We start from the raw sequence: 21,976 nt of genomic DNA, 5'->3' as shown, positions 1-21,976 counted from the left end.
AGAATGAACCTAGTGTCACAAACGCTTGAAATTGGCAAGGTGTTAAAATCTAAGGACCAAGTGCCAGTAGAAGGGATAGTACGTTTGTAGATACAGCCCAGACCATCACAGGTAAAGCCCTCTCCAACGCTGAGCACATCGACATGAATTGTTATCGGAGGAAAGCAGCATCCATCATCCAGGGCTCCCACCACCTAGGACATGTTCTCTTCTTTCTGCTGCTATTAGGAAGGTATAAGACCCTCAGCACCCACACCACCAGGTTTAGAAACAGTTATAACCTCTCAACCAATAGGCTCCTGAACCAAACGGAATAACTTCACTCAATTTCACTTGCCCCATCACTGAAATGTTCCCACAACCAATGGACTCACTTTCAAGGACTCTTCATCTCAGGTTCTTGATATTTATCCTTATTTACTTATTATTATTATTTCTTTGAACATTTGGTATAGATTGTTTGATGGCTGGCATGGACACGCTTGGTTATCTGTGAGGTCAGTATAAGTTCATGAATCTCAAGTGGCCTTAGCAATGTTTACATCTATCCTCATTCCTTCTGTGAATAAGAATTAGCTGTAAATACCAATGAAAATCAACGGTTTATGACCATAAGACATAGGAGCAGAATTAGGCCATCTGGCCCACCGAGCAACCCCATTCTTCTGCCTTTCCCCCACAACCTTTGATGCCCTGACTAATCAAGAACCTATCAACCTCCGCTTTAAATATACCCAATGACTTGGCCTCCACAGCCACCTGATTCAGCAGCCACTGGCTAAAGAATGTTCTAACTCTGTAGAATTTAGAGAGATTCACTGCATTTAGTGCAAAACTGACACTATAATTTCCCATTTTATCTCAGTAGCGAGCATTTTGACACATTCCTGCTGTCGACTTGTCTCATCAATGGCACTCCAATCCAAAAGGTAATCAATAATGCCAAATCTATATTGATCGCCTGTCACACTGACATTCAAAGTCTTTTCATCAACCTCCTTAACTACAAAATGCTCTCTCCCTTTGAACATCATGCTACCGTTCAAATTTAAACGAGGATTGAACAAATATTATGGTGCGTGTGCAGAAAATGTGGAATCATTGATCAATAGAGCACTTCAGCACAGAAACAGGCCCTTTGGCCCATCTAGTCCATGGCGAAATGTAAATTGCCTAGTCACTTCGACCCTCACCAAGACCATCTCCCTCCATACTCCTCTCATCCACGTTCTTATCTATATTTCTCTCAAATGTTGCAATCGAACCCGAATCCACCACTTCTGCTAGCAGCTTGCTGCACACTCTGAGTGAAGGAGTTCCCCCTCAGGTTTCCATTGAACATTTCACCTTGCAACCTTAACCCGTGACCTTTAGTTCTAGTTTCACCCCTAATTTTTACCTCTATCAAATCTCCCTTCATTCTTCTATGCTGTAAGGAATAAATTTCTAACCTACTCAACCTTCCCCGATAACTCAGGTCAAGTCCTGGCACCATCCTTGTAAATTTTCTCTGCAATCTTTCAAGGTTTATGATATCTTTCCTGTAGGTACTATACTGTGCAAAAGTCTTAGGCACATATATATAGTGTGTATATAGTGACTTTTGCACAGTACTGTGGTAATTTTATGTATTGCACTGTACTGCTGCTGAAAAGAAGAGATTTCGTGACATACAGTATGTGAGTGATGATAAACCTGATTCTGAAATGGGTGACTATTGTGGACTGAGAGTGAGAAGGGGGCAGGGAGAGGGGAATCATGGTTGGGAAAAGGGGAAGGGAGAGGGGAGGGAGCGGGAAGCACCAGCGAGACATTTTGTAATGATCAATAAACCAATCGTTTGGAATCAGATGACCTTGCCTGGTGTCTCAGGGTTGGGTGTGTTTGCACCCGTGCCACCCCTGCCCCTGGCACTCCTTCTCTGCCCCCTGCCCCACACCCCTCCCACAGCACCCCACCCTCATCACTCCCAACATCCTTTGCTCCCACTAGACATCCACTCCACATTGATAAATACAGTACTGTGCAAAGTTCTTAGGTACCTAGCTATATATACGTGCCCAAGAATTTTGCACAGTACCGTAGGTGGCTAGAACTGCTCACAAAACTCCAAATTAGGCCTCAGCAACATAATATTTTGTCTTGTGTTGTCTGGGAGCTGGTCATCACTGATAAAGGCAGCCTATCTTACCCAATCCCCCATCTGCCTTGAGAAAGTGGGGGTGAGCCACTGCAGTCCATCTAGAGGTGTTGGATTAGCAGTTCCAAGCATGCTGACAAGGAAGGAACAATGATGTATTTCCAAAGCAAGGTGGAGAGAAACTCGCAGGGAGCAGGAAATCTCCTGCTGCCCTTGTTTTTAGCAGAGGGGGTGCTGGATAGTAACAGGCCCATCGTGCCAATTACACCCACGTGACCAATCAACCCGTACGTGTACGTCTTTGGACTAAGAGAGGAAACTGAGGCATCCGAAGGAAACACACAAGATTCACAGGGTGAGTGTACGAACTCCTTACAGACAGCAATGGAATAACCTTTTCGCACTTTCATAATTGAGTGTAATTTTATCCCCGCACTGAACTGCTGCCACAAAAAAACAAATTTCACACCCGATAAGCCAGTGATAATAAACGGGTGCCATGGTAGCGTAGAGGTTTGCACAATGCTATAACAGCTGGGGGTGGTCCAGAATTCGGAATTCTGTTCCGGTGCCATCTGTAAGGAGTTTGTACGTCCTTCCCGTGAAGACTATGACATACAGTAGGAGCACAATTAGGCCATTCAGACTGGTTAAAGTAATTGCTCCTCATCTCTGTTCTAAATGGTAATCCCTCTATTCCAAGGTTGTGCTTCTGGTTTGAGATTCCCCCACTATAGGAAACATCCTCTCCACATCCATGTTTGGTAGGTTTAAATGAGATCCCTCCTCATTCTTCTAAATTTCAGTGAGTACAGGCCCAGAGCCATTAAACACACCTCATACATTAACATTTTCATTCCTGAAATCATTCTCGTGAACCTCCTCAAGACCCTCTCAAATGCCAGCACAACTTTTCTGAGAGACGGGGCCCAAACTGCTCACAATACTTCAAGTGCAGTCTGACCAATACCTCATAAAGCCTCAGCCTTATTCCTTGGTCTGAGGGAGACCGAGGGGTGATCTTATAAAAGTGTACAATATCAGAGGGGATATAGATAGGATTAACGCACACAGTACTTTTTTCGGAAGGAAGAGGAACTAAAAACTAGGGAGCATAGACCCAGTGTGCAAGAGGAAAATATTTAAAAGAGATCTGACAGGCAGCTTCACACAGAAGGTGTTGTGTCAATAGATTGAGCTGCCAGACGAAGTGGTAGAGGTGGATACAATTATAACACTTATGAGGGATAAGGTGGTAGGGTGGAGATGAGGTCTCTACCAAAAGGAGGTGTAAGGAGTTCCTTCCCTCTGCTAGCCTGTAGGTCACCAATGGGCAAGGTGTAGCACCTGCTTAGTGCCCCTCCCAAATCAGGTCACCTGAAGCTATGGGAGCAGGTAGTGGATGGTCTTATGAGCAGCCGATGCAGATCACAAGCCCTGGTTATGCGACCACTGACAGAAATCTCTGAGGAGTATTGAGAATGTCTGGGGTCACCCATCTTGTAAAGACACGGCCCAGGAGGCGGCAATGGCAAACCACTTCTGCAGAAATATCTGCCAGGAACAATCATGGTGAAAGATCGTGATCGCCCACGTCTTATTGTGCAGCACAATGGTAATGACAAGGCATATAGACCTACACTTATAGGGGAAGGTTTATGGAATAAACGTGGGACTAACTTGCTGAGCACCGTGGTCAACACGGATGAGTTGGGCCAAAGGGCCTCTGTCTGTGCCATATTTATTTGCTGCCCTGCAGTCATTGGGCTCCCAGACTGGTTTCACTTTCCTCAGCACTGAACTGTCTCCGTAGCCTGTAGACTCACTTTCAGGGACTCTGCAGCTCATGTCCCATGTGTTACTTGTTTATTGGTTTGATTATTCGCACGATTTGTTCTCTTTTGCACACTGGGAGTTTGTTATTCTTTGTTACGTGTGGTTTTTCGTGGATTCTGTTGTATTTCTTTCTTTTCCTGTGTGTGTGCAAGAAAGTGAATCTCCAGGTTGTGTATGGTATATGAGGCCTTAAATGGTTGGGGTGATCCATGGACGTTGTGTCCTAGCTGTCTATGTAGATGCAAGCCAGGGCGGTATGATATGGAGAGCAAGCTGTTGCCCATGCACCAGGCTTACCCTCTCCAAGCAGCTGATGAATCCAATGGAACTGCAGTGACCGATACGGTTTGGCACCAGCAGCATTGCAGGAGTTGCCAGTAAGAACTGAACTCAATGTAGCACTGCCTTAGAGAATCCAGCTCTGCATTTTTCCTTGAGGTTTACCCTGAAGCCTTCCCCAGGAGTAGGTATAGCCACAAGGCAGTAAAGGCTTGATATCAGAGTTCTCCTTCTCCTAGATAAGCTGCCCCCCACAGGTGAAAATCCCTATCTACTCGAAACAACTGGTGCCAGTAACCCACTTTTGCCCCTTCACCTGTCAGTAGAAACAGTTCCGCTGGGCTTAGTAGCTAAACCCTATGTAAAGACCAGGCTGGACTTGATTGTTTGAGACTCACGGTATTTATAATACAGTGCCTCGTAGGACTTTTTGAGCTAATCTACAAAACATTGTGCATCACATCACATCAAAAGAAAAATTCCAAAACCTGTCAATGATTTTCTAAAAATTAAAAACCAGTATTGTAAGACTGAAAAGGTATTCATTCCCTTTGTAATTATTATGCTAACTTTCCTGCAGTGCAATACAGTATATTACCTGACCAAATCACCCAGTTTGTTGATGTAAAGATGGTTCATACCTTGTTGGACAATGCATGGAATCTCTTCACCGCATCTTGAGAATTGCCCAATTCCCTTCAAACTTTGACCTTGACAGGAGCATTAACCATCAGACCATAAATCATAGGAGCAGAATTAGGCCATTCGGCCTATTGAGTTCTGTCACCTCATCATGGCTGATTTACTATCCCACTCAACCCCATTTTGTTACCTTCCCCAGTAACAGTTGATGCCTCTACTAATCATGAGCTATCAACCTTCACTTTAAACGCACCTAATGACTTGGCCTCTAGAGCCGTCTGTGGCAATGAATTCCACAGATTCACCACCCTCTGACTAAAGAAATTCCTCCTAATTTCTGTTCTAAAGGGATGTCCTTGTATCTGAGGCTGTGCCCTTTGGTCCTAGACTCACCCACTATAAGATCTATTCCTCCCACATCCACACTTTCTAAACCTTTTAATTTAAGACCATATAACCATAAGATATAGGAGCAAAATAAGGTCACTTAGCCCATCAGATCTGCTCCATCATTTTATCATGGCAGATCCATTTCCCTCTCAGCCCCAATCTCCTGCCTTCACTCCATATCCCTTCAATTTGTTTCAGAGACATAGAACATAGAATAGTACAGCACATTACAGGCCCTTCGGCCCACAATAACTTTTGCATGGGGCAATATTTATACAGCATTCACCAGATCTTTCGATCCCCTAACAGAACATTCTAACTTTTCTATTAGACTGAACCTGAATCATACCAACAATCATCTCCTCTCATTCTTCTAAACTACAGCGTGTACAGGCTCAAGGACATCAAATGTTCCACATACATTAACCTTTTCATTCCTGGAATCATTCTCATGAACCTGCTCTGGACCCTCTCCAATGCCAGCACATCCTTTCTTATGAGGCCCAGAGGAGCTCACAATACTCCAAATGCAGACTAACCAATACTCAGCATTACACCTTTGCTCTTATACTCTAGTCTTCTCAAAATGAGTACTAACATGCACTTGCCTTCTTTATCACCGACTCAACCTGCAGGTTAACCATTAGGGAATCGGCATACAAGTTTGGTTGAGTGCTTAGCCACGTGAGAAAGCATCAAGAAATCATACAAAGGAGAAGTTCTGTAACCCCAGGAGGTACAGTATGAGGTTCTAATTTAGGCAAACAGAACTCCAAGAAAAGAAAGATTACAGTGAAATAGGTCACTGTTGGCATCAAATTGACTTTCAATAGATTATAGCTTCATGCATTCTGTTAACCCTCTATCTACTCTGGTCAGCGTAACTTAGCATTTCAGGCATCTTTAGGGTGTTACAGCAGTGTAGAGGTTAGCGTAGCCATACTAGCGTGACAGCGATCACCAAACAGGTTTTGATTCTTGCCATTGTCAGTAAGGTGTTTGAATGTTTTTCCCCATGACCCGCATGGATCTCCTCCATATGCTCTGGTTTTCTCCACGACTCCCTGACCTTCCTTATAGCCCTGGAGCGGGATAGACACAGGCGGTATTTCATTGGGGGAGGACAAATTATGACTTCATTAGGCAGGAGCTTGGGATCGTTAATTGGGAACAGATGTACTTGGGGAAATGCACAGCAGAACAGTGGAGGTTGTTTAGGGAGCATTTACATGGTGTCCTGGATAGGTTTGTCCTATTGAGGCAGGGAAAGGAAGGTAGGGTAAAGAAACGAAAATAGACAAGACATGTGGAACATCAAGTGGAAGAAAGAAGCTTATTTTAGTTTTAGGAAGCAAAGATCAGACAGGGCTCCAGAGAGTTACAAGGTAGCCAAGAAAGAGCTTAAGAACGGACTTAGGAGAGTTAGAAGGAGTCATGAGAAGGCTTTGGTGAGTAGGATTAAGAAAAAAGCAAGGCGTTCCATACACATAAAGAACAAGAGGATGACTAGGGTGAGGGTAGGATCGAGGAGGGGTAGAAGGGGTAACATATGCCTGGATTTGGAGGAGGTAGGGAAGATCCTTAATGAATATTTTGCCTCGGTATTCACCAGTGAGAGGGACCATGATGTTTGTGAGGACACTGAAAAACAAGCTGATATGCTGGAACATTGAGAAAGAGGATGCGCTGGAACTTTGGACAAACATTAGGACAGATGACAGACAAACCTTGATGGGCTGAATGGCCTAATTCTGCTCCTATGTCTTATGATCTTAAGTGTAATACCCTGGTTAAGAACATGTTTTATTGAATTACCACAGTTATGCTGTGGGTATTCATTTTCTGCAGTTTTTCTGTAAAATGCAGTGTGTTTTGTTAATCAAATTTTACAGTCGAGCAGTTTAGTTTTTGTTAAGATAAGGAATCATTTGATCGGCTTAGGAATGTTGCGTCAGCCATTCGGGTTTCTCTTGATAACATTCTATCTGGTGGGATGCCATGGACATTCGAGAGAGATTGGCAGCATTAAGTTTCCAGGAGAATGTGGGTTGGTTTTGGGTCTCTTTGCAGGAGTTGGGGGAGAAGTGAGGAGTGGATAGGAGCACAATGGAAGGCACTTGCGGAACCCCGTCCAAAAGACAGACACCGTTGTAAGAGGCTCTTTGTGCAGACGAATGGTTCCACGGAGGCACTGCCAGTACTTCTGAGCTAGCCGGTTAGTTTGTAAAGGACTTTGCAAAAAGTTCGAATTGTGGCTGGCATCTTTCACACAGAACATGGGTCCAGCACCTTGAATTAAAGTGAACCACCCGACTATCCAGTAATGAGCTCCAACGTTTATGTGCACATTATAGACTGGTTTTATGCTGGTGTAATTTGCATTATTTCCTGGAGAATGATAACTTTTGCATTGGGCAATATTTACACAGCATTCGCCATATCTTTCGATCCCCTAACAGAACATTCTAACTTTTCTGTTAGATTGAACCTGAATCATACCAACCCCAGATGTGTGTTGCTTATTGGAGATGGCCATCTCACTGTTACCTATGCATTGCTGAGTCACATGACTGTTCGTCTGAGATAGCTAATGAGCCTCATTTGTTACGAGCCACAGTGAGAGGGTTACACAAGCAAATACAGAGATTCTGCAGATGCTGGAAGTCCAGAGTAACAGACAAATTGCTGGAGAAACTCAGCAGGACAGGCAACATCTAAGGAGAGGGATAAACAGTCAATGTTTTGGGCCAAGACCCTTCATCAGGACTCATGAACTATTAGTCCTGATGGAGGATAAAAAAGTCAAGGACTGGATGGAGTGCTCACCTTGTCACTAAGGGAAGCGACAGAAAAGATTGCTGTGCCTTTAATGATGATCTTTGCATCTTTGTTTGGTCACGGATGTGGTATTGGATAAATGCATTAGGAGGGAGGAATACTTGTGACAATACTGCAAGATTTAATTACAGAGAGACATGCAATTCTCCTGTACGACGCAATGAAATAATACTCCAAAATGCAATGCCTTTGTCGCCAAATACAACAGCAACAGAATCCACAGAATCGGACCTGGAACAGGCACATCCTCAGGGCACAAAAAATATGCTACCCCATCTGGAATGGAGGTAGATTCTTGAATCTTTTGCTATACTGTGCTATTGTTCCCGTCACTATTGAGTGCATCTTTGTTATATTTCTGTACCTTTTGTTTAAAGAAAACAGCTAAAAAAAAATCACTTCCCATCTGAAGAGAAACAGCTTGCATTTATGTGACATCTCTGATTGTTCGTGTGGGAGAGGGTGTGCTCCAAGGGAGTAAGGTGCCAATAATAAAACACTTGACTCTCTGTGGTTATATTTTCTTTAACCCTTTGGATATTTCTAAGCACCTCATGGTCACCAAATTTAAATTCCAGCATGTTTTTATGGAGTGTGAGAGGCTCCAGTCCCTGCTTGAAGGGGCTGCCCCTGAGGTTCTGGTTGCACTTCAGCCCTGTGCTCCTGATATGTGGTCACCCTGTACAGAAGGAGGTGGGGAGAGGGGAGAGGGTCAATGGGGGATCTACTGCTGGCTTGCTCCTGGGCCCGGTCATGATGGCCATTCAGGGGTTCAGGTGGCAGGCAGTCGAGGGCCCTGCCTCAGCCGACTACCTGCCTCTATTCTGGGGTTATGTCTGTGCCCAGGTGTCCTTGGAGAGGGGGCATGTTGTCTCTATGGGCACAGCAGTGTTTTACATGAATGGTGCCCCCCCAGACAACTGAATGATTTGTAGATTATAGCAACTGTATTTTAATTTGAAATTGTAAATAGCTGTGTAAATCCCTGATCGTTGTGCATATCTTGAGAGTTAATAAACTTTTGTAGCTTTTGTAAAACAAAATCTACTGCCCAATAAGATTATACTGGATTCTTGAGTTCCAATTTAACAGCTCTCCCTCAGTCCTCTTTCTCTCTCCTTTTGATCCCAGTTCTTCCTACACCCACCCCAGCCCCCCCCCCCCCTAACATGCCCATCCAAATCCATCTGCCCAGCTCCCTCACACTCCTTCCACTGGAGCCCAGTCTCCTCACTGTTCCATCTTCCCTCCCCGCTTCCCTTATTTGGTTCCATAAGCCACCTTCTTCTCAAATCAGATTTAACCGTCTGTAGCCTTTTGCCACCCTGGCTTATCACCTCCCCGTCTCTGTCACTATTCCCACTCTTCCCTCCTTCATCTGCCTATACGCTCCCAGTCTCAGTCACTGTTCCCACTCTCCACTCCTTCATCTGCCTAACACCATTCCTCACCCGGATCCACCCATCACCTCCCAGCCTCTATTGCTATTCCCACTCTCCCCTTTTCCATCCACCCATCACCTCCCAGCCTCTGTTGCTATTCCCACTCTCCCCTTTTCCATCCACCCATCACCTCCCAGCCTCTATTGCTATTCCCACTCTCCCCTTTTCCATCCACCCATCACCTCCCAGCCTCTATTGCTATTCCCACTCTCCCCTTTTCCATCCACCCATCAGCTGCCAGCCTCTATTGCTATTCCCACTCTCCCCTTTTCCATCCACCCATCACCTCCCAGCCTCTATTGCTATTCCCACTCTCCCCTTTTCCATCCACCCATCACCTCCCAGCCTCTATTGCTATTCCCACTCTCCCCTTTTCCATCCACCCATCACCTCCCAGCCTCTATTGCTATTCCCACTCTCCCCTTTTCCATCCACCCATCACCTCCCAGCCTCTATTGCTATTCCCACTCTCCCCTTTTCCATCCACCCATCACCTCCCAGCCTCTGTTGCTATTCCCACTCTCCCCTTTTCCATCCACCCATCACCTCCCAGCCTCTATTGCTATTCCCACTCTCCCCTTTTCCATCCACCCATCATCTCCCAGCCTCTATTGCTATTCCCACTCTCCCCTTTTCCATCCACCCATCACCTCCCAGCCTCTATTGCTATTCCCACTCTCCCCTTTTCCATCCACCCATCACCTCCCAGCCTCTATTGCTATTCCCACTCTCCCCTTTTCCATCCACCCATCACCTCCCAGCCTCTATTGCTATTCCCACTCTCCCCTTTTCCATCCACCCATCACCTCCCAGCCTCTATTGCTATTCCCACTCTCCCCTTTTCCATCCACCCATCACCTCCCAGCCTCTATTGCTATTCCCACTCTCCCCTTTTCCCATCCACCCATCACCTCCCAGCCTCTGTTGCTATTCCCACTCTCCCCTTTTCCATCCACCCATCACCTCCCAGCCTCTATTGCTATTCCCACTCTCCCCTTTTCCATCCACCCATCACCTCCCAGCCTCTATTGCTATTCCCACTCTCCCCTTTTCCCATCCACCCATCACCTCCCAGCCTCTGTTGCTATTCCCACTCTCCCCTTTTCCATCCACCCATCACCTCCCAGCCTCTATTGCTATTCCCACTCTCCCCTTTTCCATCCACCCATCACCTCCCAGCCTCTATTGCTATTCCCACTCTCCCCTTTTCCATCCACCCATCACCTCCCAGCCTCTATTGCTATTCCCACTCTCCCCTTTTCCCATCCACCCATCACCTCCCAGCCTCTATTGCTATTCCCACTCTCCCCTTTTCCATCCACCCATCACCTCCCAGCCTCTATTGCTATTCCCACTCTCCCCTTTTCCATCCACCCATCACCTCCCAGCCTCTATTGCTATTCCCACTCTCCCCTTTTCCATCCACCCATCAGCTGCCAGCCTCTATTGCTATTCCCACTCTCCCCTTTTCCATCCACCCATCAGCTGCCAGCCTCTATTGCTATTCCCACTCTCCCCTTTTCCATCCACCCATCACCTCCCAGCCTCTATTGCTATTCCCACTCTCCCCTTTTCCATCCACCCATCACCTCCCAGCCTCTATTGCTATTCCCACTCTCCCCTTTTCCATCCACCCATCACCTCCCAGCCTCTATTGCTATTCCCACTCTCCCCTTTTCCATCCACCCATCACCTCCCAGCCTCTATTGCTATTCCCACTCTCCCCTTTTCCATCCACCCATCACCTCCCAGCCTCTATTGCTATTCCCACTCTCCCCTTTTCCATCCACCCATCACCTCCCAGCCTCTATTGCTATTCCCACTCTCCCCTTTTCCATCCACCCATCACCTCCCAGCCTCTATTGCTATTCCCACTCTCCCCTTTTCCATCCACCCATCACCTCCCAGCCTCTATTGCTATTCCCTCTCTCCCTTTTCCATCCACCCATCACCTCCCAGCCTCTATTGCTATTCCCACTCTCCCCTTTTCCATCCACCCATCAGCTGCCAGCCTCTATTGCTATTCCCACTCTCCCCTTTTCCATCCACCCATCAGCTGCCAGCCTCTATTGCTATTCCCACTCTCCCTTTTCCATCCACCCATCAGCTGCCAGCCTCTATTGCTATTCCCACTCTCCCCTTTTCCATCCACCCATCACCTCCCAGCCTCTATTGCTATTCCCACTCTCCCCTTTTCCATCCACCCATCACCTCCCAGCCTCTATTGCTATTCCCACTCTCCCCTTTTCCATCCACCCATCACCTCCCAGCCTCTGTTGCTATTCCCACTCTCCCCTTTTCCATCCACCCATCACCTCCCAGCCTCTATTGCTATTCCCACTCTCCCCTTTTCCATCCACCCATCAGCTGCCAGCTCTTGCTCCATCTCTTCCCCCTACATCTTTCAACTGGCTATCTAACATCTATCTTTCAGCCCAGACAAAGAATCTCGACCCAAAATGTTGACTATTGCATTTCCCTCCACAGATGAATGGAATGTTATACATAGGTACAATGAAACTCTGTTTGGCTTCCTCTCAGGATGTTGCTTCACCCACTGAGCTCCTCCAGCAGCTCAGGTTTTGTTCAGGTATAGTCATTGTCATCTTACAGACATGGCTGTAATTTCTGTACAGCAAGTCCCACAAACAGTAAGGTGATAATGAGAAGATAATCTATTTATTTAACTAATGTTGGGTGAAGAGTTGGTCCTGCTCAGTGTACAGGAGATTTCCCCCCCCCCCCCCCAAAGAATAACAAAATATATAATTAAATAAGTAGTGCAAAATGAGAACAAATAAAGAAACAAAAATACTGAGGTAATCTTCATGGGTTCTTTGTCCATTCAGAAATCTGATAGCAGGGAGAAAGAGCTGTCCCTGAATTGTTGAGTGTGTGCCTCCAGGCTCCTGTACCTCCTCCTTTATGATTGCAATGAGAAGAGGGCATGACCTAGGTGATGGGGATCCTAAATGACAGATGCAACCTCTTTCAAGCATCAACTTTTGAAGATGTAAGCAGGAAGTGGAATAGATTCGCTATATTTAAGAGACATTTAGACCAGGAGTTCCAAACTATTTTTATACCATGGACCAATACCACTAAGCAAGGGGTCTGTGGATCCCAGGTGATAACCCTTGATTTAGATAGACACCATAGACAGAGATGGAAGTGGTCCAAATGCGGGAATATGAGAATGATCCTGGGAATGAAAGGGTTAACTTATGAGGAGAGGTTGATGGCTCTGGACTTGTACATACTGATGCTGGAAGAATAAGAGGGACCTCACTGAAATGTACAGAATATGGATAAGCGGAAATAGAGTGGAAAGGGGTTTTCTTATAGTGCGGAGTCTAGCACAGTCTCCGAGAGCGTCCCTTTAGAACGGAGAGGAAGACAAATTTCTTTAGCAACAGTAAATGAATCTGTGGAATTAATTTCCACAAACACCTGTGGAGGCCAAGTATTTGGATATATTTAAAGCAGAGGTTGATAGGTTCTTGATTAGTAAGGGTGTCAAGGGTTACGGTGAGAAGGCAGGAGAATGGGGTTGAGAGGGATAATAAATCAGCCATGATGGAATGGCAGAACAGACTCATTGGCCAAATGGCCTAATTCCATGCCTATATCTTTGTTCTTATTACAGGAAGGATATGGAAGCCTTAGAGAGGGTGTAGAGGAGATTTAACAGGATGCATTCTGGGTTAGAGAACATTTCTTAAGAGGATAAGATGATAGAGCTAAGGCTTTTCTCTATGGAACAATGGAGGATGAGAGGTGACACTGTAGAGGTGTACAAGATAATAAAAGGCATAGGTCAAGTGGATAGCCAGAGAAATATTCCCAGAGCAGCAATGGTTAATACGAGGATACATAATTTTAAGGTGATTGGAGGAAAGTATGGGGGAAATGCAAAATTAGGTTTTTCTGCAGACTGTGGTAGGTGCATGGAATGTGCTGCCAGGGGCGGTGGTAGAGGCAGATACATTAGAGACTTTTAAGAGACGCTTAGACAGGCCTTAACATCTAAGGATGATAAAGAAATGGAGGGTTATGTAGGAGAGAAGAATTAGATTGATCTTGGAATAGGCTAAAAGGTCAGTACAACATCGTCACCTGAGAGGCCTGTACTGTGCTATACTGTTCTGTATTCAATACCAAGTGTTTTTGCACAGAGTGATGGGTCCATAGAATACAATGCCAGGGGAAAAGGTTCCAGAAGATAATAGAGTCACAGTTAAGAGGCTTTAGACGAGCAGATGAACTGGGAGGGATGGAGTGGTACGGACCATATGCAGGACGAGGTGATTTTTAAATTGGGATTCCTATCAGCACCGACACCGTGGGTCAAAGGGCCTGTTCCTGTTCTGTACTGTCAGATTTAACATATGTACATATGTATATAAACTATCTGAAGCATTTATATTTATTGTGTTTTTTGTGCTGCATTGGATCTAGAGTAACAGTTATTTCATTCTCCTTTATACTCACATACAGGAAATGACATTAAACAATCTTGAATCTATGGTCTGTGTTGTAAATGGGCTAAGTTTAACTGGACAGATTGGTCAGTAGGAAATGATGGGCCAGTTTCAGTGCCGTTTGACTCCCTGAAATTGTATTAAAAATTGATACTTCAACGAAGAGGCTTGTGAATGGTTTACAAGACCTTGTCCACCCATACATTAATCTGAGCTGGGTGGAACTTGATTTGAGAATTAAATCTCCTCCCATGAACTCCCGCATGTTTGAGATTTGTTGTAAATTGCCTGCCTGCAGAGCAGACATGCAAAAGGAAAACACACAGGCAAACTCAACTCACCATTCTGCCTCTTCAGACCCTCTTTTGTAGTTTTTTGCTGCGCGCCTGGTTTCTCTGCAGTGTTGGTGGTTGAGTCCAGATTTGCCGATTGCTCACTGATGATTGAATCCTGGTCGCTCTGCAACCTGCTGTAAGTCACCATAGCAACAAGACAGGGTCACAATTCCGTCTCCCTCTGCAACCTCAGATCAACTCCTTCGGAAGCAAGTTGTACTCTTTCTCTTAATTTTTACTTTGACAGAGAATGTATTTATTTAAAAACAATCAATACGCACTGTCCAGAATTTACTTTATCAATAGAATGATTAGGGGCAAAACATTCATTTTATGAATGTACATTCAGTGGGCACTTCATTAGATACACCTGTGCACCTGCTCATTGACGAAAATGTCTAATCAGACAATCATGTGACAGTAACTCAATGCATAAAAAGCATGTGGACATGATCAAGAGGTTCAGGTGTTGTTCAGACTAAACATCAGAGTGGGGAAGAAACGTGATCTAAGTGACTTTGACCATGGAATGATTGTTGGTGTCAGATGGGGTGATTTCAGTACTTCAGAAACTGCTGATCTCCTGGGATTTTCACCCACAACACTCTCTAGAGCAGGGGTGTCAAACTCATTTTAGGTCACGGGCCGGATTGAGCAAAATGCAGCTTCATGCGGGCCGGATCAGTCGGACGCGTGCGAACGCAGCTTTCGTTGCCTCCGTTTTTTCAGCCTGCTCTCATGTGTCTCAGTCTCTGCTATAACTACAAAGTGTTTCACTTTACAAATTCCGTTTCTTATGAAGAAGACTGCCGAGCAAGACTGCCGAATAAACACTAAAAACCCTGAAAACCTGGTACCTGAATAAACTCAGCATTAGCCATATCATACGCCATAGGCGCTTCGATTACTGGGGCCAGCTTTAATAGTAATTAGATATTATCTCGCGGGCCGGATTTGGCCCGCGGGCCTTGGGTTTGACATATATGCTCTAGAGCTTACAGAGGTTGGTGCAAACCCCCCCCCCCCACCAAAAAAAAACTAGTGAGCAGCAGTTTTGTGGGTGAAAAGACCTTGTTAATGAGAGAGGTCAGAGGAGAATGGCCAGACTGGTTCAAGCTGACAGGAAGGCAACAGTAACTCAAAGAACCACGTGTTACAACAGTGATGTGCAGAAGAGCATCTCTGAATGCTCAGCGCATCGAAACTTGAAGTGGATGGGCTACAAGAAGGCCACAGACATACAGAAATATACTCAGTGACCACATTACTATGTATAGGAGGTACTGAGTGTGGATCTAATTCTTCAAAATGCTATTAAATCCTTCTTTGACTGACTTTCACTCATCCACCATTGCGCTGTCCAGCACAGAGTTTTCTTTAGTAACACCTCTGTAAGGCACGTTAGCCATTTTGCTACTTCAAAGGTGCTACTGAAATACAAATTGTTGTTAGGTTGTGAATTTTGATCCTGGCATATCATTAAGCATATTTAATTATTTATTTGGTTGTTTATTGAGGTACAGCACGGAACATGCCTCTCCAGCCCTTCCAGCTGCAGCCCGCATCAATCCACCAAATTAACCCTGGCCTAATCATGGGGCAATTTACAATGTCCAGTTAATCTGCTAACTGAGATGCCTTTGCAATTTTGGAGGAAACCAGAACATCTGCAGAAAATCCAGACTTTGCATGGGGAGGATGTACAGTCTCTTTAGAGAGGGCACCAGATTGAACTCCCAACACCAGCACCCCGATCTGTAATAGCGTCGTGCTAAACCCTACTCTACTATGCCCCTACTTCTTTTCATTTGGTAAACAACTTCATCTTAATCGACCACAAGACTATAAGACATGGCAACAGAATTAGGCCATTTGGCTTTTGAGCCTGCCCTGTCATTCCACCACATCATTCCTTTCAAACACATTCTCCTGCCTTCTCCCCATAACCTTTGACACCCTGACTAATCAAGAAATTGTCAACCTCCACTTTAGGTAAACCCAATGACTTGGCCTCCACAGCCACCTGTGGCAATGAATTCCACAGATTCACTGCCCTCTAGCTAAAGAAATACCTCTCATCTCTGCATTACAGGGACATCTTTCTTATCTGAGGCTGAGTCTTCTTGTCCTAGGCTCCCCCACTATAGGAAACATCCTCTCCACATCCACTCTATCTGTGTCCTCTGGTCCTAGACTCCCCCACCATAGGAAACATCCTCTCCACATCCACTCTATCTGTGTCCTCTGGTCCTAGACTCCCCACTATAGGAAACATCCTCTCCACATCCACACTATCTGTGTCCTCTGGTCCTAGACTCCCCCCACTATAGGAAACATCCTCTCCACATCCACTCTATCTGTGTCCTCTGGTCCTAGACTCCCCACTATAGGAAACATCCTCTCCACATCCACACTATCTGTGTCCTCTGGTCCTAGGCTCCCCCACTATAGGAAACATCCTCTCCACGTTTACCCTGTCTAGGCCTTTCATGGTTCAATTTGTTTCAATAAGATTTTCCCTCATTTTTCTAAACTCCGGCGGCTACAGATCCAGATAATCTTTCAAAAAGCAATATTGGTGCCTGTATTCATGGAAAGACGTGCTGGCCTTGGAAAGGGTCCAGAGAAGGTTCACAGAAGTGATCGTGGGAGTGAAAGGCTTAATGAATGAGGAGCGTTTAATGGTGCACTAAAAGATGAGGGGAGAATCTTATTGAAACCCACTGGATACTGAAAGGCAGAAGTTACAGTGGATATGGAGAGGATGTGTCCATTAATAGGGGAGTCCAGGATTCATAGGCACAGCCTCAGAATAAAGGAGCATCTGTTTAGAACTGCGATGATGAGGAATTTCTTCTGCCGACGGTGGTGAATCTTTGCAATTTGTGGCCACGGAAGGTGATGTGTACATGTGCTTGTACATAGGGTCCATGAGGAGATTTACCAGGATGCTAAACACAAAAGTACACTGCAGATGCTGTGGTCAAATCAACACGTACAAACAAACTGGATGAACTCAGCAGGTCGGGCAGCATCTGTTGAAACGAGCAGTCAATGTTTCGGGCCGAGACCCTTCGTCAGGACTGAAGAAGGAGGGGGCAGGGGCCCTATAAAGAAGGTGGGGGGAGGGTGGAAGGTGCCAGGTGAAAAACCAATCAGAGGAAAGATCAAGGAATGGGGGAGGGGAAGCAGGGAGGGGATAGGCAGGAGAGGTGAAGAAGGAATGTAAGGGGAAAGCACTATGGGTAGTAGAAGAAGGCAGAATCATGAGAGAGGTGATAGGCAGCTAGAAGAGGAGGCAGAGTGAATGTGGGATGGGGGAAGGGAGAGGGAGGGAATTACCGGAAGTTGGAGAATTCGATGTTCATACCAAGGGGCTGGAGACTACCCAGACGGTATATGAGGTGTTGCTCCTCCAACCTGAGTTGGGCCTCATCATGGCAGTAGAGGAGACCATGTATGGACATATCCGAATGGGAATGTAAAGCAGAGTTCAAGTGGGTGGCAACCGGGAGATCCTGTCTGTTGTAGCGGACGGAGCAGAGGAGCTCGACGAAGCGGTCCCCCAATCTGTGTTGGGTCTCACCGATGTAGAGAAGGCAGCACCGGGAGTACCGGATGCAATAGATGACCCCAACAGACTCACAAGTGAAGTCCTGATGAAGGGTCTCGGCCCAAAACGTCAACAGCGCTTCTCCCTATAGATGCTGCCTGGCCTGCTGCGTTCCACCAGCATTTTGTGTGTGTTGTTTGAATTTCCAGCATCTGCAGATTTCCTTGTGTTTGCCTCACGAGTGAAGTGTTGCCTCACCTGGAAGGACTGTTTGGGGCCCTGAATGGTGGTGAGGGAGGAAGTGTAGGGGCAGGTGTAGCACTTACACTTGAAGGATGCTGCCTGGATTAGAGAACATGTCTTATGAGGAAAGGTTGAGCAAACTAGGGCTTTTCTTTTTGGAGTGAAGGAGGATAAACAAGGACTTGATAGAGAAGTAGGAGATTAGGAGGCAAAGATCAAGTGGATAGCCAGCAACTTTCTCCCAGGGTGGAAAAAGCTGAAACAAGGGGACATAATTTTTAGGGTGATTGGAGGAAAGTATAGGGGGGGGGGGGGGGTGTCAGAGGCAGGGTTTTTTTTTACACAGTGGGTGCGTGTAATACACTGCCAGGGGTAGAGATAGAGGCAGATACATTTGGGACATTTAAGGGACTCTTAAGATAGACACACGGATGAAAGAAAAAAATGGAGGACCATGCAGGAGGGAAGGATTACACTCATCTTACAGCAGGTTAAATGCTCAGCACAACATCGTGGCTGAAGGGCCACAACTGTGCTGTAATTTTCTGTGTTCTATGTGAGCGTCCTGTTTGACCAACTCTAGTTTAAAAACTATGCAATTCTGCTACTTCAGCAGGGTGTCCATACTTTACACACCAGCTGCTGAAATTTCAATCTGTGGATTGTGAAACACAAATTATACAGTTACTCTATGTAACTGCATGTAAAACTGCCACTGGATCATTAACATGAAATACTGGGACGAAGACGAGGCAGAACTGAATCGATGATTCAGGGGTATGGAATATGACTGATGAGTGGGGGAAGGAGATTTAATCCACGAAGCTGTCTATTCACTGACATGTGAGCTCTGCTGGCAGCTTTACTGTAAGAGACAGATCCAAAAAAGGCTTTTAAATGTTACATAGACAATTAAGAACAGCTCAACATTCCCCTCTAAAAAGGTTTGGAATTAACACTGAAAATCTCCATGGTAACTAACCTGGTTTCAGATCCATTTAAGAAAAACTGCGCTGATGTCATCGTTACAGAAATACAGGCAATGTAATCAAAATCTATCTATCTATCTATTGATTTATTTTATCAAGAAATACAGCACAGTAACAGGTTCTTCTGGCTCCTTCTGGAGGCGGTGGGGGAGTGGGTGCAGGTGGCACTAAACAGGTGCTACACTTTGCCAAGGGTGACCTGCAGACTAGCAGAGGACAGAAAATGCTAGAAGAACATGTTTTTCACCAAAATGCTAGAGGAACTCAGCAGATTACGTCAGGTGAGACCTTCCTTTGGTCATCCAGGTTTCCTGAGGTTCAGTGTACATGGAAACCACTCTTAAATTAGGGTGATTTCATGCTTCATTATAATATTTGAATCCCCACCCAACTCCTGCAAGATGGTTGGTGGTCTATCTCCATGTCTTATCTCTGGTTGATTGTGGTCACATGCAGTAAGGTCAAAATCTTAAACACAAAGTACACTGCAGATGCTGTGGTCAAATCAACACGTACAACAAGCTGGAGGAACTCAGCAGGTCGAGCAGCATCCGACCTGGTCAAAATCTTGTCTTGCATATTGTTCATACAGATCTGATTATTTCACAGTGTATTGAGCTAGAACAATAACAATGCAGAATAAAGTGTAACAGTTGTAGAGAAAGCGCAGTACACGTAAACAATAACAGTCCAGAACAGAGCACATCTACAAGGATCGCTGTCACAGGAAAGCGGCACCCATCATCAAGGACCCCCACCATCCAGCCCATGCTCTCTTCTCACTGCTTCCATCAAGAAGGAGGTACAGGAGCCTTAAGTCCCACATCATCAAGTTCGGGAACATTTATTAGCCCTCAACCATTCGGCTCCAGAACCAGCATGGATAATTTCACTCACCCCAACTCTGAACTGATTCTACAAACTACAGACTCACTTTTAAAGACTCTGCAACTCATGTTCTCAGTATTATTTGTTATTTCCTCAATTATTATTATTAGTTTGTTTATCTTTTTGTATTTGCACAATTTGTTGTCTTTTGCACATTGGTTGTTTGTCCCCCTTGTGTGTAGTTTTGCATTGATTCAGTGAGTATAGGAATAGAATGAAGTGGAGGATAACTGTGTGGGTGAGGGATTGGAGCAGGGGGCAGGGATTCAGATTTCTGGATTATTGGGACCTCTTCTGGGGCAGGTGTGACCTGTACAAAAAGGACGGGTTGCACTTGAATCCGAGGGGAACTGATATCCTGGCAGGAAGGTTTGCTAAGGCTACTGGTGAGAGTTTAAACTACAGTGGCTGGGGTGTGGGAACCGAACTGAAGTGATGGAGGAAAGGGAGGTTGGCTCACAGATAGAGAAAGTTTGGAGACAGTGCAAAAGGGAGGATAGGCAGGTGATAGAGAAGGGATGCGCTCAGTCTGATGGTTTGAGATGTGTCTATTTTAATGCAAGGAGTATCATGAATAAAGTGGATGAGCTTAGAGCGTGAATCAGCACTTGGAGCTATAATGTTGTGGCCATTACAAAGACTTGGATGGTGCAAGGTCAGGAATGGCTACTTCATGTCCCAGGCTTTAGATGTTTCAGAAAGGACAGGGAGGGAGACAAAAGAGGTGAGGACATGGCACTGTTGATCAAGGCTACAGAAAAGGAGGAAGTCATGGAGGGGTTGTCTACAGAGTCTCTGTAGGTGAAAGTTAGGAATAGAAAGGGGTCGATATCTCTATTGGGTGTTCATTTATACACCACCCAATAGTAACAGGGACATTGAGGAGCAGATAGGGAGACAGATTCTGGAAAGGAGTAATAATAACAGGGTTGTTGTGGTGGGAGATTTTAATTTCCCAAATATCGATTGGCATCGCCCTAGAGTGAGGGGTTTAGATGGGGTGGAGTTTGTTAGGTGTGTTCAGGAAGGCTCCTTAACACAATATGTAGATAAGCCTACAAGAGGAGAGTCTGTACTTATTCTGGTATTGGGAAACGAACCTAGTCAGGTGTCAGGGCTCTCAGTAGGAGAGCATTTTGAAGATAGTGATCACAACTCTATCTCTTTTACTATAGCATTGGAGAGGGATTGGAACAGACAAGTTAGGGAAACGATTTATTGGAGTAAGGGGAATTATGAGGCTATCAGGCAGGAACTTGGAAGTATAAATTGGAAACAGATGGTCTCAGAAACGTACCAAAGAAATGTGGCAAATGTTCAAGGGATATTTGCGTGGGGTTCTGAGTCGGTACGTTCCAATGAGACAGGGAAAGGATGGTAGGGTACAAGATCCGTGGTGCACAAAGGCTGTTGTAAATCCAGTCAAGAAGAAATGAAGAGCTTACCAAAGGTTCAATAAACTAGGTAATCATATGAATCTAGAAGATTATAAGGCTGGCAGGAAAAGAGCTTAAAAGTTCAATTAGGAGAGCCAGAAGGGGCCATGAGAAGGCCTTGGCGGACAGGATTAAGGAAAACCCCAAGGCATTCTACAAGTACGTGAAGAGCAAGAGGTTAAAACATCAGAGAATAGGACCAATCAAGTGTGACAGTGGGAAAGTGTATATGGAACCGGAGGAAATAGTGGAGGTATTTAATGAATACTTTGCTTCAGTATTCACTAAGGAAAAGGATCTTGGTGATTGTAGGGATGACTTGCAGAGGACTGAAAAGTTTGAGAATGTAGATATTAAGGAGATGGATGTGCTGGAGCTTCTGGAAAGCATCAAGTTGGATAAGTCACCGGGACCAGACGAGATGTACCCCAGGCTACTGTGGGAAGCAAGGGAGGAGATTGCTGAGCCTCTGGCAATGATCTTT

At 45.4% G+C, this 21,976-nt stretch overlaps 1 protein-coding gene across 2 annotated transcripts in view; it reads right to left on the bottom strand.

Annotated features, from left to right (window-relative positions):
- Window positions 1-21,976, bottom strand: part of kiaa1549la (KIAA1549-like a) — a 258,910-nt gene that overhangs the window by 72,783 nt on the left and 164,151 nt on the right. For both annotated transcript variants that reach the window (XM_073049878.1, XM_073049879.1), the window contains one exon: window positions 14,390-14,517. In XM_073049878.1, coding sequence (XP_072905979.1) covers window positions 14,390-14,517 — 128 coding nt within the window. The remainder of the gene's footprint in view (window positions 1-14,389; window positions 14,518-21,976) is intronic.

This window comes from Hemitrygon akajei, chromosome 6 (assembly GCF_048418815.1).
Source record: "Hemitrygon akajei chromosome 6, sHemAka1.3, whole genome shotgun sequence".
In the NCBI taxonomy this organism is placed as follows: Eukaryota; Metazoa; Chordata; class Chondrichthyes; order Myliobatiformes; family Dasyatidae; genus Hemitrygon; species Hemitrygon akajei.
Note: the sequence above shows the minus strand (reverse complement) of the source record. Positions and strands in the feature narration are given on the sequence as shown.